At 39.7% G+C, this 20,216-nt stretch overlaps 1 protein-coding gene across 1 annotated transcript; it reads right to left on the bottom strand.

Annotated features, from left to right (window-relative positions):
• Nucleotides 1-548: 548 nt before the first annotated feature.
• DUXA (double homeobox A) lies at nt 549-20,188 on the bottom strand. Its single transcript, XM_049902349.1, has 5 exons — nt 20,068-20,188; nt 9,816-9,970; nt 9,181-9,295; nt 8,625-8,761; nt 549-647 (listed from the first exon to the last, which is right to left on the bottom strand). The coding sequence occupies exons 1-5, from the start codon at nt 20,186-20,188 to the stop codon at nt 549-551; spliced, it is 627 nt and encodes a 208-aa protein (XP_049758306.1).
• Nucleotides 20,189-20,216: the final 28 nt, after the last annotated feature.

Raw genomic sequence — 20,216 nt, 5'->3', positions numbered from 1 at the left:
TGCTTCAGGCAGCATATACCTGAGGTTCATTTATTTCTTTATTCAATCATACCTTCAACAAAGGTTTATTGAGCATTTACTATGTACCAGGTTCCACTGCTAATCACAAGGTTGGTGGTTTGAAATCACCCATCAGCTCTGCAAAAGAAAGACCTAATGATCTGCTCCCATAGAAATTAAAGCCTAGAAACCCCTATGGAGTATTTCTACTCTGTCACATGGAGTCTCCTTGAGTTGAAATCAACTCGGCACACAGCGACAACAACAACAATAGGCATTGTTATAGGCCCTGGGAAGATTTAGTATCCCAACTGGGTTGCTGGACTCCAGCTGGAAAAGAATGGGCCATAGATTCCTCAGAAGGTTCAGAGACTTAGGAGAAGTCTTCAGGGGCTCTGACCAGTCCACTGACTTCATAGGCCCTGATAAACCACCCCCCTCCCAAAAGGAGCAGTTGATTTCATCATGTGGAAGCCCTGGCTACCAAAGAGCCTCTGCTTTTGAACGAAATTGGGTACAACAGTCAGGTTACCTTAAACTCTTTGATCTTAGCTATCTTGTTCCTGGTTGTGTCTTTGTTCTAGGTCCTCATCAGGTTCCTTTTTAGCCTGGGAAAATAGCCTAGATCTTCGATTTTGAAACCAAATCTAAGTGGGTAAAACAAAGAGATTTAATTAAAACAACTAAAGAAGGGGAGAGGTAGTTTATTTCAAGTCTAATTCCAAGATCATTACTGACATGTATACAACTTCCATGAAATTCTACCAGACCTGAAGATAAAGCTCAAAACTCTGAATATTGCACCTAGTCCCTTCACAATCTGGTCACCAGTTTCATATCCTGACAGTCACCACTCTCCCCTCATTACGGGTGTTGCTCATTCCCAAAAGTGTCTTGTCCACATTGCAACTCTTCTCCCTGCCTGGATTGTCTTTCTCTCTATCCCTCTCTCTCTCAAAAATTCTGTTTATCCTTTATGACAGAATAGAGTAATCTTTTCTAGGAAGACAGTCTTCATCCCAGGAGAGAGAATCAATTACTACCCCTGCTTGCACATATATATATATATATATATATATATATATATAGTCATTAGCCGTCAGAGAAATGCAAATCAAAACCGTAATGAGATACAATTTTACTCTTTTTTAGGATGGTGTGATGGATTGAATTATGTCCCCCCAAAAATGTGAGTATCAACTTGGTTAGGCCATGATTCCCAGTATTCTGTGGTGCCCTCCATTTTGTGATTGCAATTTTATGTTAAAGAGGATTAGGCCAATGCACACATACAAAAAGAAGAAAGGGCCAAATCAAAGGATTATTCCTACAACTTGAACAAATAGAAAAAGAACAACAACAACAAAAAAAAAAACCTCTCAGGCACCAGAAGAAAGCAAATAATAAAAATTCAAGCAAAATTATATGAAATAGAAAACAGAGAAACAGTTGAAAGAATTAATAAGACTAAAAGCTGGTCCTTTGAAAAAATTAACAAAATTGATAAACCACTGGCCAAACTGACAAAAGAAAAACAGGAGAAGAAGCAAATAACCCAAATAAGAAATGAGATTGGCGATATTACAACAGACCCAACTGAAATTAAAGGAATCATATCAGCTTACTATGAAAAACAGTACTCTAACAAATTTGAAAACCTAGAAGAAATGAATGAATTCCTAGAAACACACTACCTACCTAAACTAACACAAACAGAGGTAGAACAACTAAATAGACCCATAACAAAAGAAGAGATTGAAAAGGTAATCAAAAAACTCCCAACAAAAAAAAAGCCCTGACCCAGATGACTTCACTGCAGAGTTGTAACAAACTTTCAGAGAAGAGTTAACGCCACCACTACTAAAGGTATTTCAGAGCACAGAAAAGGACAGAATATTCCCAAACTCATTCTATGAAGCCAGCATATCCCTGATACTAAAACTAGATAAAGACATCACAAAAAAAGAAAATTACACACCTATATCCCTCATGAACTTAGATGTAAAAATCCTCTACAAAATTCTAGCCAATAGAATTCAACAACATATCAAAAAAATAATCCACCAGGACTAAGTGGGATTCATACCAGGTATGAAGGGATGGTTCAACACTTGAAAAACAATTAATGCAACCCATCATATAAATAAAACAAAAGACAAGACTCACATGATTTTATCAATTGATGCAGAAAAGGCATTTGACAAAGTCCAACGCCCATTCAAGATAAAAACTCTCAGCAAAATAGGAACGGAAGGAAAATTCCTAAATATTATATAGGGCATTTATACAAAGCCCACAGCCAATATCATCCTAAATGGAGAGAGTCCGAAAGCATTCCTCTTGAGATTGGGAACCAGACAAGAATGCCCTTCGTCACCACTCTCATTCAACATTGTGCTGGAGGTCCTAGCCAGAGCAAGTAGCCTAGATAAAGAAATAAAGGGCATCCAGATTGGTAAGGAAGAAGTAAAAGTATCTCTATATGCAGATGACATGATCTCATACACAGAAAACCCTAAAGAATCCTCAAGAAAACTACTGAAACTAATAGAAGAGTTCAGCAGAGTATCAGGATACAAGATAAACATACAAAAATCAGTTGGATTCCTCTACACCAACAAAAAGAACATCGAAGAGGAAATCACCAAATCAGTACCATTTACACTAGCCCCCAAGAAGATAAAATACTTAGGAATAAATCTTACCAGAGATGTAAAAGACCTATACAAAGAAAACTACAAGACACGACTGCAAGAAACCAAAAGAGATCTACATAATGGAAAAACATACCTTGCTCATGAATAGGAAGACTTAACATTGTAAAAATGTCTGTCCTACCAAAAACGATCTATAGATACAATTCAATGCCAATCCAAATTCCAATGACACTTTTTAATAAGATGGAGAAACAAGTCATTAACTTCATATGGAAGGGAAAGAGGCCCTGGATAAGTAAAGCACTACTGAAAAAGAAGAACAAAGTGGGAGGCCTCACACTACCTGATTTCAGAACATATTATACTGCCACAGTAGTCAAAACAGCCTGGTACTGGTACAACAACAGATACATAGACCAATGGAACAGAATTGAGAATCCAGACATAAATTCATCCACATATGAGCAGCTGATATTTGACAAAGGACCAAAGTCAATTAAATGGGGGAAAAGACAGTCTTTTTAACAAATGGTGCTGGCATAACCGGATATCCATCTGAAAAAAAATGAAACAAGACCCATACCTCATACCATGCACAAAAACGAACTCAAAATGGATCAAAGACCTAAATATAAAATCTAAAATTATAAAGACCATGGAAGAAAAATAGGGACAACACTGTGAGCCCTACTACTTAGCACAGTATACAAAACATTACTAACAATGTAGAAGAGAAACTAGAAAACTGGGAGCTCCTAAAAATCAAACACCTATGCTCATTCAAAAACTTCACCAAAGCAGTAAAAAGATTACCTACAGACTGGGGAAAAAGTTTTTAGCTATGACATTTCCGACCAGCACCTGATCTCTGAAATCTACATGATACTGCAAAAACTCAACTACAAAAAGACAAATAACCCAATTAAAAAAATGGGCAAAAGATATGAACAGGCACTTCACTAAAGAAGACATTCAGGTAGCTGACAGATACGTCAGGAAATGTTCCCGATCATTAGCCATTAACCAACCAAAACCAAACCCAGTGCTGTCGAATCAATTCTGACTCATAGCAACCCTACAGGACAGAGCATAACAGAGTTTCCAAGGAGCACCTGGTAGATTTGAACTGCTGACCCTTTGGTTAGCAGCCAGCCGTAGCACTTAACCACTATGCCACCAGGGTTGTCCATTAGCCATTACCCAGAACCGAGTGCCGTCGAGTCTATTCCGACTCATAGCGACCCTACAGGACAGAGTTTAACTGCCCCACAGAGTTTTCAAGGAGTGCCTGGTGGATTCGAATTGCCGACCCTTTGGTTAGCAGCCGTAGCACTTAACCACTATGCTACCAGGGTCAAAACTACAATGAGATTTCATCTCACTCCAACAAAAAAGGCTGGTATTAATCCAAAAAACACAAAAACAATAAATGTTGGAGAGGCTGTGGAGAGATTGGAACACTTATACACTGCTGGTGGGAATATAAAATGGTACAACCACTTTAGAAATCAATTCAGCAATCCCACTCCTTGGAATATATCCTAGTCAGATAAGAGTCTTTACACGAACAGATATATGCACACCCATGTTCACTGCAGCACTGTTTACAATAGCAAAAAGATGGAAGCAACCAAGGTGCCCATCAATGGATGAATGGTTAAATAAATTATGGTATATTCACACAATGGAATACTACGCATCAATAAAGAACAGCGATGAATCTGTGAAACATTTCATAACATGAGGAAATCTGGAAGGCATTATGCTGAGTAAAATTAGTCAGTTGCAAAAGGACAGATATTGTATAAAACCACGATTATAAGAACTCGAGAAATAGCTTAAACACAGAAGAAAATATTCTTTGATGGTTACAAGAGGGGGGAGGGAGGGAGGGTAGGAGAGGGGTATTCACTAATTAGATAGTAGACAAGAACTACTTTAGGTGAAGGGAAAGACAACACACAATACAGGGGAGGTCAGCACAACTGGACTAAACCAAAAGCAAAGAAGTTTCCTGAACAAACTGAATGCTTCGAAGGCCAGCGTTGCATTGGTTTCAGGGGACGTCTAAGTCAATTGGCATAACAAAATCTATTAACAAAACATTCTGCCTCCTACTTTGGAGAGTGGCATCTGGTGTCTTAAATGCTGGCAAGTGGCCGTCTAAGACACATCAATTGGTCTCAACCCACCTGGATCAGGGGAGAATGAAGAACACCAAGGACACGAGGTAATTATGAGCCTAAGAGACAGAAAGGGCCACATAAACCAGAGACTACATCAGCCTGAGACCAGAAGAACTAGATGGTGCCCGGCTACAAGCGAGGACTGCCTTGACAGGGAATACAACATAGAACCCCTGAGGGAGCAGGAGAACAGTGGGATGCAGACCCCAAATTCTCATAAGATCAGACTTAATGGTCTGACTGAGACTAGAAGCACCCCAGTGGTCATGGCCCCCTGACCTTCTGTTAGCCCAAGACAGGAACCATTCCCAAAGCCAACTCTTCAGACATGGATTGGACTGGACAATGGGATAGAAAAAGATGCTGGTGAAGAATGAGCTTCTTGGATCAAGTAGACACTTGTGACTATGTTGGCACCTCCTATCTGGAGGAGAGATGAGAGGGCAGAGGGGATCAGAAGCTGGTGGAATGGACATGAAAAGAGTGGAGAGAAGGAGTGCACTGTCTCATTAGGGGGAGAGCCATTAGGAGTATATAGCAAGGTATATATAAATTTCTGTATGAGAGACCGATTTGATTTGTAAACTTTCACTTAAAGCACAATAAAAAAAAAAAAGTTGGCATTGGCTAGGTGAAAAAAAAAAAAAAAAGAGGATTAGGGTGGAATTCTAACACCCTTAACTGCTCACATCCCTGATCCAACGTAAAGGGAGTTTCCCTGGGGTGTGGCCTGCACCACCTTTTATCTCTTAAGATAAAAGGAAAGGGAAGCTAGCAGAGAAGGGGACCTCATACCACCAAGAAAGGAGTGCTGGGAGCGGAGCACATCCTTTGGACCCAAGGTTCCTGTGCAAAGAATCTCCTAGTCTGGGGGAAGATAGATAAGAAGGCCAACAGAGAGAGAAATCCTTCCCCTGGAGCTGACACACTGAATGTGGACTTCTAGCCTACTTTACTGTGAGGAAATAAACTTCTCTTTGTTAAAGCCGTCCACTTGTGGTGTTTCTCTTAGAGCAGCCCTAGATGACTAAGACAGATGGCTAAGATCAAACAGAAAATAACAAGTGTTGGAGGGAATATGGAGAAATTGGAACCCTCACTCATTGCTGGTGGGAATGAAAAATTGTATAGCCATTGTGGACATCAGCCTGGTGGTTTCTGAAAAACTAGAGGTACAGCCGTCATATGACTCAGCAATTCCACTCCTGGGTATAAATCCTAGGGATCTACTGGAAGTGACCTGAAGAGACATGTGCACACCTATGTTCATCACAGCACTATTCACGATAGCAAAAAGATAGAAACAACCTAAGTGCCCATCAATGAATAAGTAACGGATAAGTATGGATAAGTAAAATGTGGCACATAAATTATATATATGTGTGCATGTGTGTGTGCATATGTAGGAGCCCTGGTGGCGCGTGGTTAAGAATTATGGCCAGCTATGGCTGCTAACTAAAAGGTCAGCAGTTCGAAGGTACCAGCCACTCCTTGGAAACCCTATGGGCAGTTCTATTCTGTCCTGTAGGGTTGCTATGAGTCGGAACAGACTTGATGGCAACGGGTATGTATATATATGTGTTTATATGTGTGTGTGTGTGTGTGTGTGTATGTGGGTATATATATATCTATATATGTATACTTACATAATGTGAAGGCTCTGAGTGGTGCAAAGGTTAACATACTCAGCTGCTGACCAAAAAGTTTGGAATTTTGAGTTCTTTTAAGAGGTGCCGCAAAAGAAAATAACAACTAACTAGGAATTAATAACAACAATAAATATTTTGGTTTTATGAGGGAAATATATACAGCCTGAATCCTGGGAAGAAAAACTAGCCCATAGGATATTAGAATGACTATTCTAGGACATGCCTAGCTGCGTATTCCTCCACCGACTTCTGTTTTTTTGCTTCCAACACTTACCCCCACCCCTTTCTTCAGAACCACACAAAATCATTTACTTAAAAAAGGCGTAGTTTACGAAGCCTGTCCTGCCCTTTTATGTGTCTTCCCTACAAAGTCGTCCAGTCTTCACTGTGACACATTGTTTTCTACCCAATCCTCTCCCAAGAGCTTTGGGCTCTGCCTCTTAGATATCTTTTCTAGATGTCTTAGGCAGACCCCTCCATCTCAACAAACAAATCCCCCATGGAACTCCTTATGTTCTCCTAGAACTTGAACCTTCTAATGAATAACACCAATGTCAGTCAGTCACCCAAAGCCAGAACCCTAACCCTAACATCTTCTTTGTCAACTTCTCTCTTTCTATCATCCCTGTCTCCCCATCCATATAAATGCTATCAATCCATGTCCATTTTGTTTTTCAAACAGAGCTAATTTCTGAATCTCATCCTCCTCCTCAGGACTTACCATGTAATATATCTTTTCTCCAGCATGAAATCCATTCTTCACTCTGGAGAAGAGCAGCCATTTTCATGCGCAAACTATAGCATGCACCCTCCTCCATCTTAACTCTTTCAGTGTGTCCCTACCACCCAAAGGATACAATATAAACACCTCTCTTGGGTTCCTTCCTCTAGCAAGCATTTTCTGAGCACCTAATCCATTTAACAGGAGCCCTGGTAGTGTAATGGTTAAGTGCTTTGCTGTTAACTGAAAGGCTGATGATTCAAACCAATCCGGTGGCTCCATGGTGGAAAGGCCTGGTAATCTGCTCCCATAAAGAGTACAGCCTAGAAAACCCTATGGGGAAGTTCTGCTCTGTCACATGGGGTCGCCATAAGTTAGAATGAGCTCACTGGCACCTAACAACAACAACATGAGATAACTAGAATATAATACATTTAAAGACTTTAGCCAAGTGCCTGCCTCTTATTAGAGTTCAGTAATACTCTTTCACTCATTCACTCACTTACTCTCTCAAATTCTTATTGACTGCCATGTGCCAGGCATGATTCAAGGCACAAAGGACACAGCACCGATCAAAACAGATAACAAAATCAAAGAAGAAACTAGTCTACAGTACTCATAGTCTACACAAAACAGCCTCACCTACCCTGAGACCAGAAGAATTAGATAGTGCCCCGCTACCACTACCGACTGTTCTGATCAGGGCCACGATAAATGGATCCTGGTAGAATGGGACAAAAACCAGGGCCACAATAGATGGGTCCTGATAGAATGAGAGAAAAACATAGAACAGAACCTCAAATTCCTAAAAACAAGCAAACAAAAACAGATTTACTGGACTGGTTGAGATTAGAGGACTTCCCAAGACTATTGCCTTGAATTACTCTTTAAACCTGGAATCAAAACTAGCCCCTGAGGTCACCTTTTTAGCTAAATAAAAGATTGGCTCACGAAATAAAGAATATCACTATGAGTACTATGCTCCTTTAAAAAATCATCTGTATCAGGCCAAATGATCAACAATTACTTTAAAACAAAGATGAGAAGGCAAGGGGGCAGGGAAACTGATGGAAATGGAACAACCAGAATGGAAATAAGAATAATGTTCATGCATTGTGAAGAATGTAACCAATGTCACTGAACAATTTGTATAGAAATTGCTGAATGGAAACTTAGACTACTGTGTAAACCTTTACTAAAAACTCAATAAAATATTATTTGAAAAAAAATTACAAACAGCAAAGGCCAGAAGGAGGTGAGAAAACTTCCCAGACAGACAGAAGAGCTTGTGCAAGGCCCTGAAGTGGGGGTACACATGGTGTTTTGAGAAACAGCCCAAGGCCAGTGTGGCTTCCTTTCTCACAATTCTATATCTCTAGGAAATAGAGTGAGCAAAGTTCTTATCACTTACTTGGACTCTTGACTCTGGAACTCCAATTTCTTCAGCAAGTTGTTCTCTGGAAACAATCCCAGGGTAAGGGTTGTTCTCGAATGCCTCCACGAGGATATGTAATTGAGAGCAGTTATAGTAGGTACGAGAGCGCCTTGCTGTAAGATAGATTGGAGGTAAAGGAACATTTTAGGAGTCCATTTACATATTCGAACATGAAAACCAAACATGCCCCACCTTCTCCATCAAATTTGGGACCTGTTGCCTCTCCCTGAGAGGGCCTCCTCTCAGGCCCATTACTGGAAGAAGGTGCCAGAGAAGATGCAGGAGGATGTAGACACCAGCTGGAAGAAGGTAAGCAGTGGAGGTCTCAGAAGGTCCAGGGACAGGGCAGGACGGAACACAAAAAGGCCATGTTTATCCCTTTGCCACCAAAGATCCTGGACAGGAGGCTTTGAGGGAAGGCGCATTCATCTACCACCTCAAAGTAGCAGTTTCATCTACTACAAAGAGGCACTTGGTGCCCAAGAGGCTATACTGGGGGAAAGGACTATCGACCTTGGAACAGGCTATTTACCTTGACTCCTCTCTTCAAGGTCACCTTGCCCAGGGTCTTGGCTTGATTTGAAGGCCTCCTCAGGTTTTGATCTTTTCCGGAAGGGATGTCTAGCTCTTCGATTCTGAAACCAAATCTAAGCGAGAAAAAGAAAGTAATTGAATCATGTCAGTGTCATCTCAGCCCCACCACTGCACTTCGCCAAAAGTGGAAGTAAATGATTCTTTCTCATTAAGGTTATTACTGACATTGGCCACACCCTACTGGGTCTTAGGTCAAGGCTCAGAATTCTTAGCCTGGGGTGTAGTACCTTCACAGTCTGGTCCTCAATAATCCCCAAATTAAGATTTGCTATAATTGTTCTGTTTTTTAAGTAATTAATAAATAATTTTTGCAATTATTATGCATTTAAAATTAGCTTAAGCATTTCTGCTCTCTGAAGCTGTACCTACACACTTTCTCCCCACTCCTATGAGCTCCCTCATGATTAAGAACAGCATTCTTGTTAGTTTATTCTGAGTATCAATCAGCATCATCCACACAAAGCTTTTAGCACACTGGCACATAATATAAGCTCAGTTAATTGCCCTTCCACCCCGACCCACAGCCTCCCCTTTCTACTTTAGTCTTGAGGAAACAGAGCTTATATAACTTGCCTGAATTCTGGGCTCTTCGATGTTGATTTCTAAAGCAAGTTTTTGTCTGGTGGCATAATTTGGGTAAGGTTTGCGGTTGAATGTATCGATGAGAATTTTCAATTGCTCCCCTGTGAATTTGGTGCGGCTGCGCCTATAATTCATTGTTACAATCTCTGCAGAAACATGAGGAGAGAAGGGGCATTTGATAGGCCAGCTGATACAGTCAAGCTTTGGGCTCAAGCTGGTTTCTACTTTTCACTTCTCGCTTGGAATACACCAGCACCCACTAGAGAAGAGCTATCTTCATATAGTTCATATAATCATAATTTCCTTAAACACACAGTTTCCCTAGCTTGTTCAAAAATTAATAATTTTAAAATGGTAGAGCATTAAACCAAGTGGGGGCCCTTATAGATCAGAGCCCTGTGTGACTGCACAAGTCACATTCCCATGAAGCTACCCCTGGGTAGACTAGCACATGGCACATAATATCTACTCAATGAACATCTGTTGAAAGGTTGACTTGTTGAATAATCCTCTGGCAAAAACAATGGATCTTTAACCTTGCAAAACAATCGTCCCCATTCCAAACCAATTAAGTTTCAATCAGAAACTAAAAGAAAAAACGATTTTAGAGAGCAGGTCCAAATAGTCTGTGATGGAATTAGGGTTGTGGCAAAGATATCTGCTCTGAAATTGGGTTTAGGTTAAAAATCCCCAGGGACCTCACCCATCTTAGACCTTGGTTTGCATTGTTCTCAGCTCACAGCTCCTTCACTGCTTCCACTCTTAGAAGAAACATTCCTTTTGGGCAAGAACATCTGCAAGGAAACCTGAGCCCCAAGTACATATACAATGACTCCTAACACTCCTTCTATTTCAGACAAAGTCTTTTGGGGAGCATGGGAATAGAGTGAGGAAATTAAGGTTTTCTGGGGACACTGGCAGGCTGAGCTGGGGAGGGAGGAGGTAGAGATGAGGAAAAGCTAAAGAAAAATGAAAAACAAGGAAGGGAACCAAAGAGGTAAAAGGTAAGTAAGATCTTTCTTTGCGCCAGCATTCATGTTTTAGGTGTACAATCCCCGATAAGCTAAATGCTCCTCGAGAGCAAGATCAATATCCATCTCATCTCTGACTGCAGGGCACAGGATTTGGCACAGAAGAACGGTTTAATTCTCCTCTTAAATCTATACCCTAGAAGAACCAAATGATGTTTTGCCTTGGGCCAATCTGCTGCAAAAGACCTCTTGAAAGTGTTACAAAGCAAAGATGTCACTTTGAGGATTAAGGTACACCTGACCCAAACCATGGTATTTTCAGTCACCTCATATGCATGCAAAAGCTGGACAATGAATAAAGAAGACTGAAGAACCGATGCCTTTAAATTATGGTGTTGGCAAATTGAATATACCACAGGCTGCCATAAAAATGAACAAATCTGTCTTAGAAGAAACACAGCTAGAACACTCCTTAGAAGTAAGGATGGTGATCACATACTTTGGACATGTTATCAGGCAAGACCAGACCCTGAAGAAGAAAGAGAGGAAGACCCTCAATGAGAAGCATTCACCCAGTGGCTGCAACAATGGGCTCGAACATATAGCAAGATTGCAAGGATGGCACAGGAGTGGGCAGCCTTGCGTTCTGTTGTACATGGGGTAGCTATTAGCCAGAACCGACTCAACGGCACCTAACAACAAAAGAGGAACTCTGGCATATGTACACGTGGGTAATGCAAATAATGGAGAGTATTTGTGGTAGGGGCATGTTAAATATCCATCAACAGGAGACTGAATTTCCAAACAGAAACCCCAACAGGATTTTTAAAAATAAACTTTTAGTCTTAGAATGATTTTAGATTTATAGAGGCATTGTGAAGCTAGGCAGAAGCCTTGGTGGTGCAGTAGTTAAGCGCTTGGCTGCTAACGAAGTCAGTGGTTAGAACCCACCAGCCACTCCATGGGAGAAAGATGTGGCAATCTGCTTCTGTAAAGATTACTGCCTTGGAAACCTTATGGGGATCTACTCTGTCCTATAGAGTCACTATGAGTCGGAATTGACTCGATGGCGGTATTTTTTGTTGTTTCATTTTGTTTTGTTTTTGGTGAAGATAGGACAGAGTGTTCCTACATACCACACACCCAGTTTTCCCTATATTGATATCTTAAACTAGTATGGAAGGAGCCTTGGTGACACAATGGTTAAGCACTCGGCTGCTAAGGGAAACGTCAGTAGTTCGAACCCACCCAGCAGCTCCACAGGGGAAAGACTTGCAGACCTGCTCCCTTAAAGATTACAGCCTAATAAACCCTGTGGGGCAGTTCTACTGTCACACTGGGTCACTAACAGTCAGAATCAATTTGACAGCACCTAACAACAACAGCACACTAGTATATTTGTCACAATAAATGAATCAATATTGATACACTATTATTAACTACAGTCCATATTTTATTCAGATTCCTTAGTTTTTTCCTCATGTCTTTTTCTGTTCTAGAATTCCATCCAGGACACCACTTTACATAGCAGTCATATCTCCTAAGGCTCTCTTGTCTGTGACTATTTCTCAGACTTTTCTTGTTTTTGATGACCTTGACAGTTTGGAGGAGTACAGGGTAGGTACTGAGTTTTCTCTGATGTTTCTAATAATTAGACTGGGGTTATACATTTTTGGGAGAAACACAATAGGATTTTGAGGGAAATTTGGAAGCTTTCTAAATGTACGTGGAAGAATAAAAGTCTACAAAATACGTAAGATATTTTGCTGCGGAAGAATCAAGATAATGGTACAGATAATAAGACAATACAGTAGTAAAAAAAAAACTTTCCCTGTGTTATGGATATAGAACCAGACAAATAGACAAGTGGAATCTATGAAACAGGCCTATTATATTTGAGAACTTAGAACAGGTATAGGATCTAAAACCAGTGGAAAAGGGTCGTGTTAGGGAAAGAAAATGGCTTAATATACAGAAAAGTAAAGCTGGGTCACACAATACACAGCATATAAAATAAATGCTAAACAAAGATATGTGAAAGGTAAAATTAAATGAGAGATCATGTATGAGAAAACCTATGTTTATACTGAGATAGAAATGAATTACTTAAATAAGACCCAAAAATCACGTAATGGGAAAAAAATTATTGGAATGAAAGACATCATCATTAAAGCAGTTACACGTTTTCCAAACCTCTAATTTTCTCATGAAAGTTTGAATTTTATCATTGGCCATAAATAATGTCAGTTTTTTTCCTTGAAGCAACAGGTTTGCATTGTTCCTTTTTAAGAAAAGGTCTGCCTCATACGCAAGTCTTAATAACAGTAAATAACCGTAGTTTGTCAGGCATTCTTTCAAGTAAAAAATGATGTTTCATGAAAAACTTGGTTACTAGTTAAGCTAGCAACTCGAACACTTGCACATGTCCTTTTCCTTCAGACAACCATCATCTTCTGATATGCAGAAGTGCCAAATGCATGCTTCTGTTTTGTTACACAGAATACTAAAAATGTATGTACTTGAAGGTTGAGATTTAATATTGATTTTTTTTATTGCTTCACCAAGGCATTCCTACGTGAAACTTGCTTTGTTTATTCAGTCCCCACCTGCACTGAGATTATGAGGATATGTTGTTGTTGTTAGGTACCATAGAGTTGATTCCGACTCATAGCAACCTTTTGGGACAGAGTAGAACTTCTCCATAGGGTTTTCTAGGCTATAATCTATATGAGAGCAGATCACCAGCTCTTTCTCCCTCACAGCCGCTAGGTGGGTTTGAACTGCCAACCTTTCGGTTAGCAGCTAGTGCTTAAACATTATACCACCAGGATATGATGACTACTAATTTGGCTTGGAGGAGCCCTGGTGGTGCAGTGGTTAAACACTTGGCTGTTCACTGAAAGTTCAGCGGTTTGAACCCACCAGCCACTCTGTAGGAGAAAGATGTGGCAGCCTGCTTTGGTAAAGATGGCAGCCTTGGAAACCCGATGGGGCAGTTCTATTCTGTCCTATAGGGTCGCTGTGAGTCAGAATCAATTCAGCAGCGACAAGTTTTTAAATTTGGCTTGTACCACTGGCTAGCTTTGGGTTGATTGAGACAACAGCAGATTTACCCACAGTTCGTTTTGCACCATCCGTTCAAATGTAAACATAGTAGAAAAGGAGAATAATGTCTAAGTATTAAGAAAATAGTTTTATCCTTGCAGGTCCCCTGAAAGGATCTTGAAGACCCCCTGGAGGTTCATAGACCACACTTTGAGAACAGCTGCCCTAGAGGAAATTCTCTGTTCTTCAGTATAGTTAGAACTGACTTCTTAAAAAGATTAGACTAGACCTGCCCTGATGCCTTGGGAAACTGATAATCTGTTTTATCTATTTTAATTAGACCCATGAAGCCACTCCTAAATCCACTTTCTTCTAAAGTACCTGTGGTTGGACTCTAACTTCCAACCATTTGGTTAGCAGCTCAGCATGTTAACTGTTTGCACCACCCAGGGACTCCCTGACTCCCTGCTATCTACTTCTGAAAAATCAGCCATTGAAAACTTTATGGATCACAGTTCTACCCTGACACACATGGGACCATCTTGAGTCAGAGTCAACTCAATGGCAACTGATTTCAATCTATTTTGCTTTTCCTCAACCTCCACTTTTCTTCAAAAAAAAAAAAAAGTAGAAAGACCTTGATATGATTTTTCTGTCTTTGACAGAATGTCTAACTACAGGTAGTCCCTGACTTACAAGGATTCTGTTCCAACGACTCCAACTCTGTCATCAGTCAGTTCTGACGTAAGTTGAATACCTTACCTTTTTTGTGTTTTGTTTTTAGTTTTCATCATTGCCTGCTATACAGCAGTGTTTTGGAGAGTAAATCATAACACTGAACATCTGCAAGTGAACATCTGAGAATAATAACATCAGCAAATTACGTGCTACAACACCGTACGTAGTACATACTACTAACGATAAGATGTACAAAAAAAATACAGTTGGTGGTAAGTGTGGTTCGTCATAACTGAAATACATTGTACATCAAGGATTACCTGTAATATCACCCTGACCCTTCTCCACCCACCAAACATCGCCTACAGAAAGGGCTCAGTATGTACTGGTAGGATGAACTAGAATATTTTCATTTAATTTTTCAATTATTCAAAAAATATTTACTAAGTACCTACTGAAAGCCAGACCCTACTCTAGGCTCAGTGAACAAAGCATACAAAATATCACTGGCCTCATGAAGAGGCAGGAGATGAGAAACAAGTAAAATATATAGTATATCAGATGGTGACTATTGCCATGGCAACAAGAATGAAAGAGAGAATAGACAACGCAGGGATCAGGTTACAATTTTAAGTGGAGTAGTTGGAGAAGGCCTCACTGAGACAATGCAATGTCTTTTGGGTAAAGACTTGACGCAAAGTAGAGCAATGTTGATAGTTGAGAAAGGAACATTGCAGGCAGAAGGCACAGCAAAGGCCCTGGGTTGGGAGCTTGCCTATCCTATCCAAGATAAGGACCACCACCACCACCAGTTGCCATCGAGTCGATTCTGACTCATGGCAACCCCATGTGTGCAGAGTAGAATTGGGCTTCATGGAGTTTTCAAGACTGTGAACTTTCAGAAGATCACCAGGTGCTGCTGGGTGTGTGTTTCAACCCCAAACTTTTCAGCTAGTAGTCAAGTGTTTAATCATTTGTACCACCCAGGGGATCCTCAATATAGAGAGGGAGGAGAGTCTGGAGAAGAGTGAGCAAAGGGGAAAGGAGCAACAGATGAAGTCATAGGCCTTAGAGGGGGCCAGATTATAAAGAGGACCTTGTAGGTCCCTGTACCTTTAACCCTAAGTAATGCAGGAAGTCACTGAAAGGTTTTGAGCAGGTAAATGAAATGTTTAATGAGATCACATAGGTGAGACTGTTGAGCACAGAGTGAAGTAGGGCTAGGGTGGAAGCAGAGAGATTCGTTAGGAGGACACTTCAGTAATCCAAGGTGGCGGTGGTAGGGTAGACCAAGAAATTATCAGATTCTTAAATTTTTTTGCAAGTTAAAGCCAACAGAATCTCCAGCCTGATTAGATGTAGGTGATGAGGGGAAACCTGGAGTCCAAGATGCTTTCTGGATTTGTTGTCATGTTGTTGTTAGGTGCTATGGAGTGAGTCATTTCCAACTCACAGGAACCCTATGTACAACAGAATGAAACAGTGCTTGGTCCTGCCCCATCCTCACAATCGTTGCTATGTTTGAGCGCATTGTTGAGCTACTGTGTCAATCCGTCTCATAGAAGGTCTTCTTTTTTGCTGCTCCTCTACCTTACCATTTGCCATTGTCATTGCCTGAGCCGAGGGAAACTGGGAGGAGTAGTTTGGGACATATGAAGTCTGAGATGGCTGTTAGAGAGAAGATCATTAGAAACAAGTCTGGTAATCTGCTTCTGAAAGGTCACAGCCTTGAAAATACTATGGAGCCAAGTTTTACTCTGCACACATGTGGTTCCCATGACCCGTGAGTCAGAACCAACTCAATGGCAACTGGTGGTAGTGCTCTTTATGTTGAAGAGGATAGGCAAGCTCCCAACCGAGAGTCTTTGCTGTTCCCTTTCCCTGCAATGTTCTTCTCTCAACTTCAGGAGAAAGTTCAGTCTGGAGAGAGAAATTTGGAAGTTGCTTTGATCCCAAAAACATTTTGAACTCTAAACTTTTTTCTTTTTTTAGTTTCCACATCTGATTTTATATATCTTTAATGAATTATGTAAATTAACGCATATGAAGGTGCTTTCAGTGTCAGAGAGGATAAAGTATAGAATATAAAAAAAATGCTGTGAAAAATTATGATGAAACATTCAAAAAATAAACATTATGAGTAGATAGGTGGATACTCTTTGCCTTCAAGCCGATTCCAATTCATACCGACCCTCTAAGTCAGAGTAGAACTGCCCCACAGGGGTCATAAGCAGGCTGCCACGTCTTTCCCCTACCGAGTGGCTAGTGGGTTTGAATCGCCGACCTTTCAGGTAGCAGCTGAGCACTTAACCACTGTGCCACCAGGGCTCCTAGAGACAAGACAGACAGATACAGATTTCTGAACTTCCTGATGTCTCCCATAGTCTCTTTTTTCTATTTTCCTCTTCTTCTCTTCATCTCCCTCAATTAATCTCTCCTTCCCTTTACCTTTTAAAAATAAAAAATTGTCTTGTTTAGTTCTTAAATGCCTGCACCTTTCTGAAATTCCCAGAGCTCAAACACACACAAAAAAATAACACATTTTCATAACATCACATCAGAGAAACTGGTTTTCCTTGACCCTAGTTTAGCTATTTAAAAGTTTAAAGAATGGAATTCCCACAACTTATGACAAGTCCATTAGGTTTTTAACCCAAATATCCTCCCCAAACCACGGAAACCTCAGTTAGGTGTGAGGGGAACTTACTGTTTAAAAAGTTGTCCTTGTTGGGAGAGAATCCTGGTTTCCGAGGTCTAGGAAAGTAATCAGCCTGGAGGCTGGGCTTTATATAATCAGCTCAAGCTGGTACCACCCATTTATTGAGTCATTTGGGTGATTCTAAAGTCCCACCTTAAATAATTACATTCTTTCTTAGAAACACGGACCCTTTTAATCTAGAAAGACCTAGATAGAGCTCCTTTTCCCCAAAGTGATAGTGATTTGATAAATTGTACCAACCCCTACACCTGAACCTCATCAGGAAAGACCAATCATTAGAAAAGGACATCTTTGGTAAAGTAGAAAGTCAGTGAAAACAAGGAAAACTTTCAATGTGGTGGATTGACACAATAGCCTAAACAATGGGCTCAAACATATCAAAGATCATGAAGATGGCACAGAACTGGACAACACTTTGTTCTGTTATGCATAAAGTCACCATAAGTCAGAGCTGACTCAATGGCAGCAAACACCACCACCACCACCTAAACCATCACAGGAAGCACCTTTTTGAGTCCTATTGAGTTTAAATATCTTTTTAATCAATATCTATTACATACACATGTATTCTTTTAAAATTGATTTTCATGCTCTGATCTTTTGAAAAACTGTCTTTTTCAATTAGCACCAGGATAAGAGTAAAATGGAATGTTTTCTTTTATTAAACATATGTGTTTGTATAACTTAAAAATATTGAGCGCTTATGTAAGACAAATTTTTATTGATGTATTTGACTTCACAAATAAAATTTGATCAACTATCATTTTTGGAAGAGAATATTTTTTAATCAGGAAAATAACAAACTTACCAGGGGACTTTTACATTTTATTTACTTAAAACATTAATAAAAAAAAAACATTAATAGTTTAATGTTATTCACATCTATACACGTAATTTTTTCCACTATTTTTTTAAACCAAATTTGTCTGGAAAACTGGAGCATAATTTTCTGCTATTTGTACTTACCAATTTTTTTTCTATTTTTGATGCACATTTTTATGTTCACCTAAGTATTAAATATTATGATTTGTATAATAAAGTTAATTGGTATTAAATATTTATTGTATAGTATATTCACTCTAAGTATTGTATTGCTTATTAGAAACAAAGAAGTAACACCCAAAACTTAGGATATTGGTTACCTCTGAGGGATACTATATGTAGTTCTAGTTTGAGAATTGGGTGGTAAATTCACTGGCAATCATTACATATGTATTACCTAAAAAATAAATTAAAGTAATGCATGGGACAATGATGAGAATATAACATAAATTAAGGATTATGATTAACCAAATTCTGAGCCCGAGGGCCCATTAAAATAATAAACTATAATTATTATAATTTATACAAGAATTAGTTTACATTCTGCATAGAATGCCTCCTTGCCAACATTTTAACTTTATATCAAACTATTATAGAAAAGTGCAAATATCGTAAGCGTAGTGCCTGACAATTTTCATATACTGAACCCATCAATTACTAGCTCCCTGATCAGTAATCGTATTTCATTGTATTGTCAGATTCATTTTTCCAGTTTTAAAATTTTCTATATTTAATTTCAGGAAAAAAACATAATATGCCATTTCCATTTTATTCTTACTTTCTCTGTCTCAGTCACACAGTATATCATCAATCTTTTAATCTTTGTAAATCTTATAGCTGGAAGCAATAGTATCTCATTGCTTCATTTTTAACATCTTTGAGAACCAGGGGGTTTGAACATCTTTAACTGAATTTACTGGTCATACATTATTTTTTCTTTCTTGAATGTTTTTTCAGATTCTTGGCTTACTTCTTAGTGCGACCCATTTTCTTTATGGCTTGTGTGTTGTCAAGGAGCCCTGGTGGCACCGCGGTTAAGTGCTTGGCTTCCAAACTCAAAGGCCATTGTTTGAACCCACCAGCCATGCTGCACAGGAGAGCGATGTGGCAGTCTGCTTCTGCATGGGGCAGTTCTACTCTGCCCTATAGGGTCGCTGAGTTGGAATCCACTCCCATGACAACGAGTGGAGGGGTAGGGTAGACATTAGGTTGCACTTGTCATATATCCTGCAAGTGTGCTTCCCTAATATATTATTTTAAACTAATCCTTTTATTTCTATGTATTTTATATTTTTATAGCTTTCTTCTGAATTGCATCTATTTTTTATTTAATTTTCTAGCTTATTTATGTTGCTGATTAAGGTACTGACTGGGAGGAAGCTTATTTTTTAAAAACAGAGAACAAGATGCAATGAGTTTTTAAAAAACGTTTACCAAACAACATAATTGTGATCTCATTTTCCATTTATATTTTTTAAAAATCCTTAAAATACAGGCAAAACGCGAGGATTTTTTAAACTGAATGAGCCAATCATAACGAACCAAACCAAAAAGGCGTTGCCATCCAGCCTATTCGTAGTGACCCCGTAGGGTAGAGTTGAACGACACAATAGAGTTTCCAAGGAGCAACTGGTGGATTCGAATTGCCTTCCTTTTGGTTAGCAGCCGAGCTCTTAATTGTGTCAAACTCAGGACTCCTACGATGAACCCACACACATTAAAACGCAAATTAAATCGTGGGAAAGGGAGTACAACAAATGAAAACAGTGTTCACGTTCGGTGACAGGAATCAGATGTCATTACCCATTTTTAAATTCCTGCTATAGATTTTGACATTCTGGGTTTTTTTTTTTTTTTTTTTTGACAGTTCGTGTACACTACCTGCGTTACACAATTCGATATTAAAAAGAAATCTTTCCGTTTTTTTTTTCCACTTGTACTTGTTTTTTATGTTAGCGAGATTCCGTTTTCTAGCTTTCAATTCAGATTTTGCGAAACCTGATGTCACCCCCGAGACCTTTGTCCCCTCTGCAGCGGCGCGCTCGCGGACCACTACGGAAACTGCCATCTCCCATAGAGGGGCGGCCGCTCGTCCGGTCTGCGCACGCGCTTTTCGCCGCCGCCGCCATCCGTTTTCCGGTCTCGGTCAGTAAATCA

The sequence above is a fragment of the Elephas maximus genome, chromosome 11, assembly GCF_024166365.1.
Source record: "Elephas maximus indicus isolate mEleMax1 chromosome 11, mEleMax1 primary haplotype, whole genome shotgun sequence".
NCBI classification, from domain to species: Eukaryota; Metazoa; Chordata; class Mammalia; order Proboscidea; family Elephantidae; genus Elephas; species Elephas maximus.
Note: the sequence above shows the minus strand (reverse complement) of the source record. Positions and strands in the feature narration are given on the sequence as shown.